Genomic DNA, 13,459 nt, shown 5'->3' on the forward strand with positions numbered 1-13,459 from the left:
TTTTTGGATAAATTGTCATTCATCCGGTATGCCAGGGCTTCATATCAACAGGCATGTGAGTACTCTACTCATCCGCTCGAACTTACAATTATCATCGGGTCTACAGTAAGAGCTACTCGCAATCTTAACAAGTCAATGATAACAATGACACAACCAAGTATAGTGCCATCATCTGTTGCGCCACCCCTATTTCGCACGAGTGGCGAGCATGGATTGTATTTACGCGCCAGTGAATGTTACCCGATAGGGCGCAGACGCCAACATTTCTGATGCCCCAAACTGTCTGCATAGCGGTCCCCCTGTTGTGAACGGTACCATTGACCTCGCTAGAGCTTCTTAGACGGCATGGGCGTCACTGCGACATACTTGTCATGCTGCCAATGCTTTGTCCACGATGAGACGAGTGGGGGTTCGCTGAAGGGGTTGTACAACAATCCGCTTCCCGTGGATCGACGTCGCAGTCATCCATCGCAAGAGTATACAACCAACCTCGTCATTATCAAACGAGGGTCAGCAAGTGCACTCGTTGCGTGGGGCCACGACGCCGATGCAGGTGAAAGAATAATTGAAACAGCCTTTGAGCTCACAGTTTCTCGGAATTCAGGTCTGTAGTGGAGATGTCCAGTGATTGGGGGTGTTGTAGGTGGTCAGCGACAACGGGTGAGCTCTTATACAAGTCCGAGTGGCACAGGTCTCCCGTGTATCCGCTAATTTTTGACGCACTTCGATCAGATAAGTCACTGCAGCTTCCGTGTGCCCAAGTAGAAATAGTTATGGAACGTTCAAATCTGAATTGTAAGAACCACAGATCGCCATCGAGGTATATTGCACATGAGCCTGCGGAGAACATCCGCATCTCACCGCGGAGCCAACTCGCATCCCGACTTAGGAATATACACCGTATTGGTGCCCTTGTTTTCTTTGCAAAACACATGATCCTTCTATGCGTGAAATGTACGTCTTCCGACTTCGGAATCCCATTTATTTGACACATCCGTGCAGAGACAGTTCTCCGCAATCACTATCGATACTTATTTGAAGCTCCAACATTAGTCTCCGAGCCAATTTATCAGTGCTGAGGAAAGCGACACACTGCCAAAGATGCAGAGTTGACAGCTCTTCTAGAAGACAGGCCTTCAAAGGCAAGCAGGAACAAGGTGGCGTATTTCAGGTACTTGCTGATTTCAACATCTTCAATCTGATATATGCACTTGAACCCCTGATTGCATCTGTCTAGATATGTTTTTTTTTATTTTAGAAAAATCCAATTTATTATCCTTCGGGGTCGAAGACCCTGTGTCGGACATAACCTTATACACGGGGGGCTTGTCCAGATATGTTAATATCCGGTCAGTCAGCGAAATCAATAGCTTGCTCCTGATGCCAGGGCTTTGGTAACTATCGTTTGTTTAGCCTTATCCTCTGATGGCACGGTCGGCCGCAGGTAATTCTTTTTTAGATCCAATGCTTGTCTATTAACAGAAGATATTCATAATCCTTCTGCACTAGGCTTAAGAGGGTTCAAGTTGCCCCCCTGAGAAGATCTAAAAGTTTTTTTGATTGCACACTTCCAGCAGCGTGCAGGCCTGGTCATACTGTGGCGGACTACTGTCAAATGACAAATTCGTCAAGACACCGTCTACCTACGATGGTGCTAGCCGAGATCACAGCTGGCTGTATCCGTTGTAAATTGTGATGAGGACTGTAAACCACAGCTAAATTTGTATGTATAATTGTCACAACTTCATGTTCGCTGGTGACGTACAATAGGGTCCTTAACGGCACTCGGCTATGGCCGACCCACCCAAATCTTACTCTACCACACCAATCCTACGATGCTGACTTGCCAGACTTGTTCTATTACGGTGAACCCAAATCGTTGGAGGTGAATAACTGCTTTTCCAGAAACCGCCCAGGGCCTGCAGTGGACACTTTTAAACTCCTCGATCGATCTAATGCTGGTCTGCTTCCTGGTAAACTAGGAACAAGAATGGACTCGGAGCGGGCGGTTGCGATCAGGCGCGAACCTTCCTCCACTAGAATGGAGAGATACAATATCGCAACGAAAAATAATGCCTTAAATGAACGAGGTAGTGCAACTGGTTCTGAAATACGGAGATAGAAATTGGTGGTTATCATATGGCATGTATGTACCCAGGGTGTTTGAATTTGTGATTAATGTATTGTCAACTGACGGCAGCGATAGAACCGTTGTGAAATAATCAAGCCAAATCCACCTGGCACATGTTCAGCAACTTTATGTTCTTGGATTTGACAACCAGGCCCACGTACATAATTACTGGGAAATATCCCCTTCTTCCCGTCTGTGGAAAGCCCTAAAATTATAATCAGTCAGGCGGCGTTGAAATGAAGGTCAGACCACCTGGATACCTTCCCACCAACCGTCCGCATAATTTTGACCTCCATTTGTTCCAGAGGACAGCTCAACAAAGTCTCCCTCATGTATCGTTAGCTCTTCCGGTTCTTGAGCTTGATAGCCGTAGAGAGCCCGTACTGTTTATCGGGTAACAGTAAGAAATAACTGATCGTACCAGAAAATAGGCGGTACTCGTACCGTATATGCCTGACCCTTGCTGAGAAATTTGTTGAGGGGGTTCAGATTTTTCCAATGGCCGTCCGCCTGCATCTTCCAAATAGGTCGCAGGGACCAGCCCTTTCTCACCTTCGGAGTCAGCCACCTTTACCCATCCGGAACCATCGTCTTCCTCTAGCACGCGCACAACAGTACCCTCTTGGAACTATATCAGCACGTGCAATACGGAGACATGTCGCCATACAGACCTGTCACATTCAATTCGAAGGACGAGGACGCCGCGAAGTCGAAGATAGCACGAGCCAATCGATTCACTTCTTCCACATGCGGTGATGTATTGTGTGGCACAGGAGAAGATGATGGCTTTGGAGTTTCTCTGAAGCTGGTGGAGACTGATGCTGCGGATATTCTGTGAGTCCCGTTATAGAGCTTATCATTCACTTACATCTACTCTCCGATATAGACACGGCAGAAGGAGACTGCAGGATTTCCGAGGCTTTGTAATCGCCGTGAACATTACTGCACTCCGCAGGCACCTAACAATGCCCATCAACGGCGTCCTTGCATGGTTCAAATGGGAGAATGGAATCACATTTAACTCGCATTTAGAGTGCACTGATAAGCCACAACTTTTACAAGTCTTTCCCTGCTTACTTAGACCCCAGATCGATACCTAGGCGGTTATTGGTTAAATAGCATAGGCATGCACCCACCAGCTTATTGATCATACCTTACAATATCCGCATGTTGTGGGTATCGAAAAGGCTGAGCTCTTGAAAACGTGCGGGCTCGAACCTCCCTCGTCGCCTTACGTATTAGTATTAACTGATATATGCACCATGCTCATCTAACGTGCTACTTACCTCCAAGGACATCCGCGATGGTGTTGATATCCGAGTTCAGGACACATGCTGAGGTCGAGAGGGCAGTGATCTCGTGGGCAGCATCAAGGTAGCTCTGCATAAGAGTTAGTAAGGAACCCACGCTCCACGCACAATAACTACGCACGTTCATGGCGTCACCCGTGTCTCCAGATGTGTTATCGGTGGCGCAAGCTGTAAACATGACACGATATTTCTCGGCGTCGGCCCCTGTACTCAAGATGCTGAGTGCGACCAACACTCCATGGGGCAACATTGCACTCACGTTTTTTTCCAAGCGCAGGGTTCAGTTCTCTCAATTTAGCTCGCGAGCGCGCGAGTTTATTTTGTAAGAACACCTTGGGGGCTGGATCAATGCAAACATCTCCCTGCAATTTACACGCTCCTTAACAGAGTGCACGTAGCTCAAGTCAGTCAGGCCCACCGTATCGTAGTAATTCGAACATGGTTCAAATACCCAGTCATCAGGTAGGCTGAACGGACGGATGTTAGATTCTACGAATAGCGCTTGGTCCTTATCGGGCTGGACTTCAATCAAGGCGGCGCTAACAGTTGCAAGACGATCCTTCAAGATATCTTGGTGTGATAATTGGATATTCTGGGCCTCTGTCACAACACCAACGAAATCCATCACTAGGCGAGTCTGTAATTCCTCTGCAAACAGTTAGCCGAATCATGTGCAGTGGTAGCCGCTCACGGAAAGACTGGATATGACATAAGGTTCATCAGTATGTGCCGAATAGGATGATGTAATATAACTTACATCTTCAAGACTTGGCAGGTCCTCGGTGTAAAACTTCGTTTTCACGCTGTTGGCGGTTGCAGTTGAAATAATATAGACACTGCCGGGAATTGGATAACATTCTACGTTTTCTTTTTGGCACGTACTTCTTGCTATTGAGCATGTCAAGCCTCTGCAGATCATATTGTCTTGCTGAGCGCTCCGCGTGTCGATCGTGAACAGACTTGATAAGGATTCATGACTGTGAGAATATTCTTGACGAGCCTGAGCTTCCTTACCTGCTTTTGACGTTGAACTTCAACTTCGGCGCAGTCGGCGTCATACTTGATGAACGCGGTGGTTAGAATAGCTGCGTTATGGCATCCAGGATCTCACTTTTTGCTTGCTCTGTATCATGATGGTTAAACATGCAGTATGAGACCAGCTTAAGACCTTGCCTTGATGCGTTCAGCATAGATCTTATCGCGTCCAGCTAGAATCGTGTGATAGAACTGCATTTGCTACATATATCGTCAGTATGCATAGGTATGATTTTCCACAACAATGGAACCTTTTTCTTGTAATCATCATTGCGGCGCTCAACAGCCTTCAGAGATTCCGTAATCTGGGATGACAATGCCTCCGCTAGGTTGATGTGGTCCTGAGCAGAAGTTGACATCGATGATAAGATCTCAGAATATGCATGATTCAGGGTGCTACCATCGAAAATATGAGTACCCGGCCAAAATTGGGAAGAAAGGACGTGCTTCTGTTGATTCATACTTTCCGTGCAGGCCTTTGTGGGATTGTCTCCGACGACTAGTGATAGTCCATTTTTGTTCTTCTTTTCGCTTGCTTTCTTCGCTAACTGCTTCAACTTTACTGCATACTCACGTTCTAACACTGCTCTATCGCGGTACAGTTCGCGGACCTGTATAAGTCAAGCAGGTAGGTTCAGCTGATCAAAATTTCGAATTTCGAAGACGCACATCGGCTAATAGATCAAGATGAGCATCAAAAAGACTGGAGATGCAATCTACCTGGTCCTAATCGTGAAATGAACGTCAGCAATGAATGCCATGATTGACTGCGGATTCAGTAGGTTACAGGCAATAGTTGACCATAGCTGTTGGTTTGTCTCTGCATTTTCTTTCAAAGCATATGTTTGTTGAGTTTGCGATTAGAATTTAGCACGCCTTGAGCTTGAGTACTTGAATGGCTAGGTGAAGAGCAAACGTAGCGATTGCGAAACGGAACGTGCTTGAAGTTGACGTTGATTACCACCCGGCCGAGTCTCATCTTGCCAGAAAAGGTGACTCGGACATAGATAATTATTATCTAAGTTATCGCAGTGCGTCGTGTCAGAAAAACATCACCGTTGCACTAAACTCGCACGTGGAAATAAAGCCATGACAGGGACAATTGTAAGTCGAGAACTGCATTTAATCGAGACACGATGCAGACAAGCGACTCTACCTGCCGGTTCACCACCAGCATGCGGCATGCCATCAGTTTCAAGTCCAGTGAAACGTGGGGCGGTGATTAATTTAGATGATAATCAAATGGCAAAAAAACACATAAATATGATCGGCCATCAAAAAACAACAAACTGTGCTTCAAGTGAAGTTTGAAGGGTTGCAGTGTCATGTGTTCTAGATATGCTGTAGCATGCTGGTAAGGGAACGTGGTCTTCACGTGCCACGACGAGCGAACTGCAAGGTTTGAGGTTGAAGCTTGAAGGGTTGCAATGTTTCATGTACACCAAATATGTTGTAGCACGCTGGTAAGGGAACGTAGTCTTTACGTCGATGCCATTACGAGAAACATTCCGAGCTACGAATTTCTGGTCAGAAACTGATATGCCAAGGACATGTCTGAGAAGCAATTTAGGCTCGTTAATGATTCTGCTAGCAGTAGCAGTTTCCGCTCTTGTCCGCGAAGCACACATGGGTGCTCTAGCCGTCGCCCAGCCGTAACGCATAAAGGTCCACGCCCCAGTTGCGGGCTGTGCGCAGCATGTCAAGCAGTAACGCCGCGGGTGCGTCCGTATTTCATGAGCGTCGATAGAGAGGGTTTCAAGAAGCGAGAAAATGTTGGTACCAGGACCTATGAAACTCTATCCATTAATGCTGAACCAGGTTGCGGCTATTAGGTATCAGTATTTGCTAGCCCGCACGTACGATCTGGTACAGGAATCGGTATTTCAGTGTGAGGGGCTCCTGGAGCAGTGGAGCCTGACAGTTTACTACTATGAAGTAATCGTGAAGAAGACGAACGGACAGACGGCACCGAGGAGTTGTGCCCGCATCGCTTATTGGAGAGCAATCCCCGCGGTGAGAGCTCGGTATGTCGGAAGCCGAGAGCACGACAGAGTCGGACTGACATATTGCTAGTGCTGAGAAACGAAGTGGACAAGAAATAACACGAGGTGCGGGGAAGTTGACCCAATTTGCGGAGACAAGATGGCCGGAGTGGAACTAGGTGCGTGGGACACAAAATGACTTCTTTGAGCAACATTCAAGTCAAATCTTTCTTAAAATTTTGGCGATTCGGTACACGAGGCTATATTATAGTAAGTAACGGTCCTCATAACATTATCCAAGATGAGATGGGTGTACACCTTAGCCGGACGGCATTGCTTCTGTTGTGTGTGATCTCCCAAGCGTTCCTGTGCTCGAGCCTGCCGTGATTTTCGTTTGCCCTCGACTCGGAAACAATAATCAGCCCTCAAGACTTCCGATGTACGTTGTTTTTTGAAGTACGTATCCGCGTACCCTCATTTCTTCCCTAGGCAACGCGACTCCAGTGCGGGATAATCTATAACTGGCACAGCAATCAATTTTCCTGAAGAGCATATCTGATGTGAGGTAAAAGCCTGTCTCCAGGTATATAAGGGCCTATAGATTGTAGATTAAAGTAAGTGCGAGTAGAGCTCCATCCCCTAACGCCCCCTTCACGCACTCGACATCTTGTCTGCTCACTGGCTGCAATATGTATAGACTAACGACTATCTTGATCACGCTATGCACGTTTTTCTTCACTGTTCTAGCTGCGCCATTACGGCTCAATGGAATGTCACTTGAAAAGCGCACCACACACACAGGCGAGGTGAATTGATGAAAGACAGTTGATTGCTGCTTCCTAGATTGCTAATTGCTTTAACAAAGGGTACCTGGTTTGAAACTGGTACAGGAGCCTGCGGATACACGGATTCAGATGATGATCCTATTGTCGCTATTTCCGCCGAGATATATGGCAGTGGAGGAAACTGTAATCAGGTAGGCCCATCTCCCATTCCCGCAATGCGGACATTGGATGCTTATCGCTCGTAGTGGATTCACATCACCAATACTGACAACGGACAGACCGCGTACGGGAAGACGCGTGACGAATGCGAGTCTTGTGGCTCAGGTAGCTTAGGTATGCTGTTATTTCAGGGATTACATTGTGTACCTGTTAAATCCGTTTCGCAGACATGTCTCCTGGCCTATTTGAAGAACTAAGCACGCTTGACACCGGTGAAATCCCAATTTCATGGCACTTTATGAACAAGGACTGGTCGCCTTAACTGCGCGCCGTCCTGTATTTCAGATCTTACTTCGGGCACACGATTTCCTTACGGTTTCCATCACGATTCTTTAAATTATTATTATAGACGACATATGCTCTTCGTCAGGAAGGGGATCAGGATTTGTTTGTATCATTACATAACGATGTTTCTGTGGCGCTCTATCGCCTACAACTATAAAATAAATGCAGGGCTGGCTCTGGAGACTACCATCTTTTTCTTGACCATATGTGCTCCGTTTTTTCTAGTAATCCGATTAGCATCTGATCTGCATGTCCTTATTATCAGCACCTATACAGCCTGAAAACGGGTGGGTTCCTTTCGGTCGACTCTTGCCAGTGAATGACTTGCACGTTTGAGGGTCACAAGAATTGACATCTCAAAGTTCAAGTTACTGAGCTTGCGACTCGAGCAGCCGAAGATGGATGGTAAGTATCATAGGTCATCGTTCGTAGCACGGTGCCAGTCACCCTAAACGAAGACCCAATAACATCGCAGGTTTTGGATCCCTTTGCCTAACTGTTGCGGCATATATAATTATCAACGTATGTAGAATCCTCGCTCTCTCAAATATTCGCAAGATTGCGACATGTCACGTCAGTATGGCTTTTCCTGAGCGGTTCAAGTCCGCCTTCCCTGATTCACCACGATGCAGAAGTGCTTGAGCATGCCCGATCGCCGTACCCTTGCGATTATACTGATACTGGTTACCTGCACGCGATATGCGCATGTATACACAGCTTCACATCTCATCCGACCTGAAGCCGACGTTTTCCGTGAGTATCGGAGACACCATAATGAAAATACGACATCACCACCTCTCTCCGCGACCGCGGGGGCTCGTCAAGTGTTCGCGGGTATGCTGTTGAATCTGCACAAATATTATTTGTGTCCCCCGAAACAAGTGCGTGGGATGTAGAACAACATTCGCCAAGACTTATGCCTCGGGGACTACTAGTTGATTTTGGGCCTTCGCCGAGTCTTGCAATAATGGTCTGCCAGACTGCCACCCCCACCCATGCACCTCAATTTAACAGCACGGTAGCTATTCCCCTGAAAAGCAAGGGACACAAGTGCTCGCGCCTTTCCCTTTCGTGCTCGATTCTCGAGTGGCTGAGGACGCATATAATCTAAGTACAAGTGGAAACTGTCAGTGAAAGTTTGCGCCCCGAATCATTCTAGCCTTCCGGAATGTCAAGCGAAGAGAAGACCGCTCGGAGGTCACGGAAATGAGGCCGAAGATACCAGACCAAACTCGTCGGCCGATGCTCTAGAGGGTGCTACGTCACCAGAAGGTATTTCTGTCCTAGGCACTCGTTCTAGGCATCCCTCGAATGATCAAATCCCGAATGACCATCTTCATTTCCCTGAATGGCCTAGAGCCTGCTCTATAGCGAATAATGTTGCTGCTGGTACAAAGGGCATGCCTTGCGGAGAGCAACACGCCCATCATCGTGAAATGAAGATCATATAGCACGCTGTTACTCGCGTCAGTTTCTAAGAAGAGCCTCGCGTTCTCCTTCCCTCTTCCTTTGACGCATTTAGAAAGCCCTCATAATAGCAACATCGCATGTTCGTTCTCGAGTAATTCAAGCACTCGACCATCGTCTGGCCTTCCGAGTTCATCACACGGCGAGAAATTGTGCCTAATTTCATCTAGTGCTCGAGTTGGTATGCGATCACTGACTCGACAAGAGCAGCTCTTGTATTGCATTTTGCACGACGCATGCTCCGTGACGAAACTCAAAGTCGAAACTCAGGTTGATGGACCCGTTATCCGAAGATTGCTACCTCTTTATGCCCCTTATAACCTTCCCCTAAAATCAGTAGCGAAATGAGGGCCTCGAATTCCCTCCAATAAATTCAGGGCAGTGTCTAATTTGGAATGTATGCAGCATTGATCATCCAGTAGTTCCCGCCAGGTACCGCGACTCAATCAACAGGGGCCCTTCGAAGTTCAAGTTCCAAAACCAAGATTCATTACATCCAAATGAAAATCATGCACATGGTGTGGCGAGTGCTTCTAGACAGTTGATTTCTGAGTACAGAATCAGGTGAAGTATGTATGTGCCCTAGATCCACCGCTGTTGCCATTGGCAAGTCGTATAATTGTTTCCGAAGCATCTTGTCCATCCTTGAGTCGCTCGGATCCTTGACAATCGACTATCATAGCTCCCTCCTAGTCATTCTTCCCAGTTCCGGGTGGATGGAAGAGACCACGGAGGTCATACTCTGAACTACTAGTAGGGCCTGACCTCAGCTGGTAAACAGAATCTGATCAGAGGGCACGTTTTTATCATTTCTTTCTACCATCGGTTACGGTCTATTCGCAATCAATACCTCAGCTGTGTTCTTCACACCTGTAATATCAAAACTCGTGGAGGAAGCAGCGAAAATAAGACCACGACTCGATTGAGAATGTACAGATCATCCAGCGATGCACTTGTCTCACGACTTAACCAACACGAGCACTATTCCAATAACCAAAATTTGCTACATTCATGTAAATCATGCAAAGTGTTCCAATAAAAGTGATATCATGAGGATGCTAGAATAGGGTTGGAGTAAAGTGATTGAATGCCAGCCAAGTATGTGTCGTAGATCCACCTTCGTCGTCAAAATCGTACAATGGAAGAATGAGTAAGCAAGAGTTCATGAACATTGAGTCGCAATCATCATTAACATGTCATCTGATTCTTAGAAATGCGTTGGATGTCAATCGAAGCTCATGGCGCCTACAGGATGTAGAGCAGTGATACCAAGGCGAGTATAATTGATGCGCCTGACGCATGGTTCCTCCATGCAGCACCCGTGTGTGTAGTTTGTGTTGACGTTGCAGTAGACGTGACAACTGAGGATGTGCCAGAACTTAAAGTAGGCGTAGATGCCCCGGCTGCAAGTGTTATGCCAGAAGTTGTTGTGGGAGTCGAATTAACCAGAGTTGATGTCAGGGTTTCCGAGGGAGTTTGACCTGTAGGGGATACGCTACCCGTAGGAGTGACCGACTGAACTGAAGATGTGGACGGCGCAGGAGCAGACGAAGATGAACTGTCGTTGATGATGGTGAACTCTGGACTAGCATTGCCAGAGTCCCCAAACACTTGATCAAAATTATTAGAGCGCCCTCGCACAGACACCCACAACTTACAAACAACGATATAATCTTCTCGTGTCTCCACATTGGGGACGGTGATCAGAACTTGACCGTCCGTATAATTGATGTTCGTTGCAAGTGGTGAATCTAGAACGATTATTTAATAACAATAAAAGCATAATATTTTACGACATGATTGACTCACTCAACATTAAATTCTCGCTATTGTTGTACATGTATCCCAGAACCAGCATCCCAACCGGATTGGTGACGTTAGAAGACAAACCGTCAGTGCTCCTGCGATAAATGCGTTATTCAAAGGAATCCGATCACACCTGGGTGTACACACTTACCAAGTTATCAGTTGCTTCTCTCCGACATGCCATACAGTGCCCGCCGTTGGACTAGTGATGGGCGGATCTACCACATCCCTCAAGTTCAGTGGTAGTGAGAGTGCCAACAATGCCAGAGATGTGATAGTGAATAAGAGGTTCGTGAATGCAAACATATTGTTGAAATCACCCAAGGCAAGGACGGGTAACTGGAGCTAGAGGTCTGAGCGCTCGAGCAGTTGTACCACATTGTCGAAACTGGTTGAACATGTTAATAACATAGCAGTCGTGAGAAAAACAGTTAGGTAAGCGATAGCATCGTGCCTTAAGGTTAGACTCAATTTACACCAGTTTGGTAGTGCTGGACCATCTCCAACTGACATGCATAAGAGCATGAGAAAGTTGTGTCTGCGCTCCCCAATCAGAATCTTCATTTGTTCGCTAGGGCCTGCCAGGCACTGTCATTGATAATGGCGAGTCCGAACTTTGGTACTGTCATACGTAACGTTCGACTGCCATGCACAGAACATTCAGAGACTTCTGCATGGGACATAGCCTGCCTTGATGGTCGAGTACAGGGTATAACCTCTTCAGGGTCATGCATACCTCACGATAAAGCTACAGTTGTCGAAGCTGACGGCGGAGTGCTAGTCCCTTCGTAGGTTTGACTTTGTCCATGAATTAATTGCCAGGTCTGAAGAATATCTAGGCTGTGCCACTCGCACATTCACCTCGACAAGTGTTTTATACTCTCTCAGTGTGACCCGTTGATTACTGGGTACGTTGCATCATGCATATTTGTCTTCAACATGATTGAAATGTTGACTTTGTCCAAGGTCTTTACCTGAAGCTCTTCAAGTAACAAATAAAGCTAAAGCAGAATTTCCAAACAATATCGATAGTCTTTATGCTAGGGCGACTTATCTTATCCAAGAGAGCGTGGAGTCTGGTGTCACTGCGATGCGAGCCTTCGTTGAGGTGGATACGACAGTTGGATTCACATGTCTAGACATGGGACTTCAGTTAGCCAAAGAATGGGCTGAGGTTTGTCATATCCAAATAGTTGGTCTGCCGCTTCACCTGCCGTTGCTACACTTTTGAGTGCTGATATCTATTTTTAGCTTTCGCCCAAGAGGCGCTCTACGAGTTTGCAGCTTCAACAGAACCCGGTCCAAATTACCATCTGCTTTGTGATGCAGTTTCCCGCCCGAACGTTTCCGTCGTCGGCTCTGCGCCTTGGGTTGAACCTGATCGCGCACATGCTCTCAAGAACATTGAACTCATAATGTCTCTCGCTGAAACACACGACCTACACGCAGACTTTCACCTAGATTACAATCTCGATCCGGGCGCCGTTCCGATGGTTTGGGATGTATTGCAGCAGATGCGCCAACGATCCTGGTGTAAAAGTAGTGGAAAACGTGTTACTATTGGACATGCAACCAGGTTGGGACTCTTTTCGGGCGAAGAATGGGCCGAATTGAAGCGCGCCACAGACGTCTTACCGTTGGAGATTGTCGCCCTACCGCAAAGTGATGTTTACATGATGGGTCGTGCGGATCCTAACGGGAGAGTTCCAGTCCCGCTCGCCGGGCGCACAATCAATGCGCCTCAGGTTTACCGCGATCACGGAGTCCGTGTTGCGCTTTCTGTGAATAACGTCGAGAATGCCTTCACGCCCCAGGGATCACTCGATCCCCTCACGCTTGCTAGTCTTGGCGTCGCACTTTTCCAAGTGGGTACAGAACCAGATTGGAGAGTACTTCTGGTGAGCAAACTGGATGGAGTTAGGTCTTGCCGTAATATGATGATTGTCACAGCGATCGGTGTCGACAACATCTAAAGAAGCCATTGGTGTCATGCACGGGGGCAGTGTTGGTGGGAAATCCGCGGATGAAGGCGATGGTATTGTCCCCCGTGTTGGTGATCCTGCTGATTTCGTTGTAGTACATGGAGCGCGTCGGTGGCAATCTGCAGTACTAAGCCCAGGATTCGACCGCACAACATTTTACAAGGGCAACGTCGTAGCAAGACGAAGGGCTCAGAGGTGGAATGCAAATATGGGTAGAGATATCACCGACTAGTCAGAATGGTTATATACACAGCTCGCAGATCTTTGGGCCACAGACTTCATTTGGAGTCATGATACTCGGAAGGATGATCAATCTGATTCATATCATGTGCACCATCTCCTGAGTCATGCGTAACCAAAAAACTGGATATAGATCATCAATAAGTGCTTAAGTACTTACTCAGAAGCAAGTTGTATTTCTACAACTATATGAAGATAAAATACACATAAAAGTCCC

At 47.0% G+C, this 13,459-nt stretch overlaps 6 protein-coding genes across 6 annotated transcripts; 4 read left to right on the plus strand and 2 right to left on the minus strand.

Moving 5' to 3' along the window:
• The first annotated feature begins 1,119 nt into the window (after positions 1-1,119).
• BJ212DRAFT_813835 (uncharacterized protein) lies at positions 1,120-1,802 on the plus strand. The gene is made up of 5 exons (XM_041344124.1): positions 1,120-1,157; positions 1,238-1,349; positions 1,414-1,444; positions 1,510-1,723; positions 1,771-1,802. Exons 2-4 carry the CDS (start codon positions 1,337-1,339, stop codon positions 1,694-1,696), a joined length of 231 nt encoding a protein of 76 aa, XP_041196973.1. The 5' UTR covers positions 1,120-1,157; positions 1,238-1,336; the 3' UTR covers positions 1,697-1,723; positions 1,771-1,802.
• Positions 1,803-2,175: 373 nt separating this feature from the next.
• BJ212DRAFT_1263923 (uncharacterized protein) lies at positions 2,176-5,202 on the minus strand (the record flags this gene model as incomplete). The annotated part of the gene is made up of 18 exons (XM_041330383.1): positions 2,176-2,336; positions 2,392-2,514; positions 2,576-2,752; positions 2,803-2,946; positions 3,000-3,090; positions 3,147-3,227; positions 3,285-3,361; positions 3,418-3,511; positions 3,563-3,645; positions 3,701-3,803; positions 3,860-4,089; positions 4,195-4,277; positions 4,324-4,400; positions 4,438-4,500; positions 4,553-4,562; positions 4,610-4,677; positions 4,728-5,087; positions 5,146-5,202. Coding segments are annotated over 18 exons (2,082 nt in total), but the record flags the coding sequence as incomplete, so codon positions are not given.
• Positions 5,203-7,147: 1,945 nt separating this feature from the next.
• On the plus strand, positions 7,148-7,724 carry BJ212DRAFT_1444899 (RlpA-like double-psi beta-barrel-protein domain-containing protein-containing protein; the record flags this gene model as incomplete). Its single annotated transcript, XM_041338027.1, has 4 exons — positions 7,148-7,230; positions 7,302-7,434; positions 7,489-7,576; positions 7,630-7,724. 4 exons carry the CDS (start codon positions 7,148-7,150, stop codon positions 7,722-7,724), a joined length of 399 nt encoding a protein of 132 aa, XP_041196975.1.
• A 649-nt stretch (positions 7,725-8,373) lies between these two features.
• BJ212DRAFT_1296596 (uncharacterized protein) lies at positions 8,374-9,198 on the plus strand (the record flags this gene model as incomplete). Its single annotated transcript, XM_041332481.1, has 3 exons — positions 8,374-8,628; positions 8,762-8,873; positions 8,924-9,198. 3 exons carry the CDS (start codon positions 8,374-8,376, stop codon positions 9,196-9,198), a joined length of 642 nt encoding a protein of 213 aa, XP_041196976.1.
• Positions 9,199-10,459: 1,261 nt separating this feature from the next.
• On the minus strand, positions 10,460-11,426 carry BJ212DRAFT_1574540 (uncharacterized protein; the record flags this gene model as incomplete). The annotated part of the gene is made up of 4 exons (XM_041342111.1): positions 11,172-11,426; positions 11,024-11,115; positions 10,873-10,965; positions 10,460-10,824 (listed from the first exon to the last, which is right to left on the minus strand). Exons 1-4 carry the CDS (start codon positions 11,324-11,326, stop codon positions 10,460-10,462), a joined length of 705 nt encoding a protein of 234 aa, XP_041196977.1. The 5' UTR covers positions 11,327-11,426.
• A 194-nt stretch (positions 11,427-11,620) lies between these two features.
• On the plus strand, positions 11,621-13,348 carry BJ212DRAFT_1540172 (uncharacterized protein; the record flags this gene model as incomplete). The annotated part of the gene is made up of 5 exons (XM_041341835.1): positions 11,621-11,808; positions 11,860-11,928; positions 11,987-12,216; positions 12,272-12,918; positions 12,971-13,348. 5 exons carry the CDS (start codon positions 11,621-11,623, stop codon positions 13,232-13,234), a joined length of 1,398 nt encoding a protein of 465 aa, XP_041196978.1. The 3' UTR covers positions 13,235-13,348.
• Positions 13,349-13,459: the final 111 nt, after the last annotated feature.

This window comes from Suillus subaureus, assembly GCF_016647635.1.
Source record: "Suillus subaureus strain MN1 chromosome Unknown BJ212scaffold_5, whole genome shotgun sequence".
Classification (NCBI taxonomy): domain Eukaryota; kingdom Fungi; phylum Basidiomycota; class Agaricomycetes; order Boletales; family Suillaceae; genus Suillus; species Suillus subaureus.

What these genes read in the sequence shown, in the direction of transcription:
- BJ212DRAFT_813835 (XM_041344124.1), top strand. An exon ending in GATGGCACGGTCGGCCGCAG is followed by an intron (nt 1,445 to 1,509) that starts GTAATTCTTTTT and finishes CTTCTGCACTAG; the next exon opens with GCTTAAGAGGGTTCAAGTTG.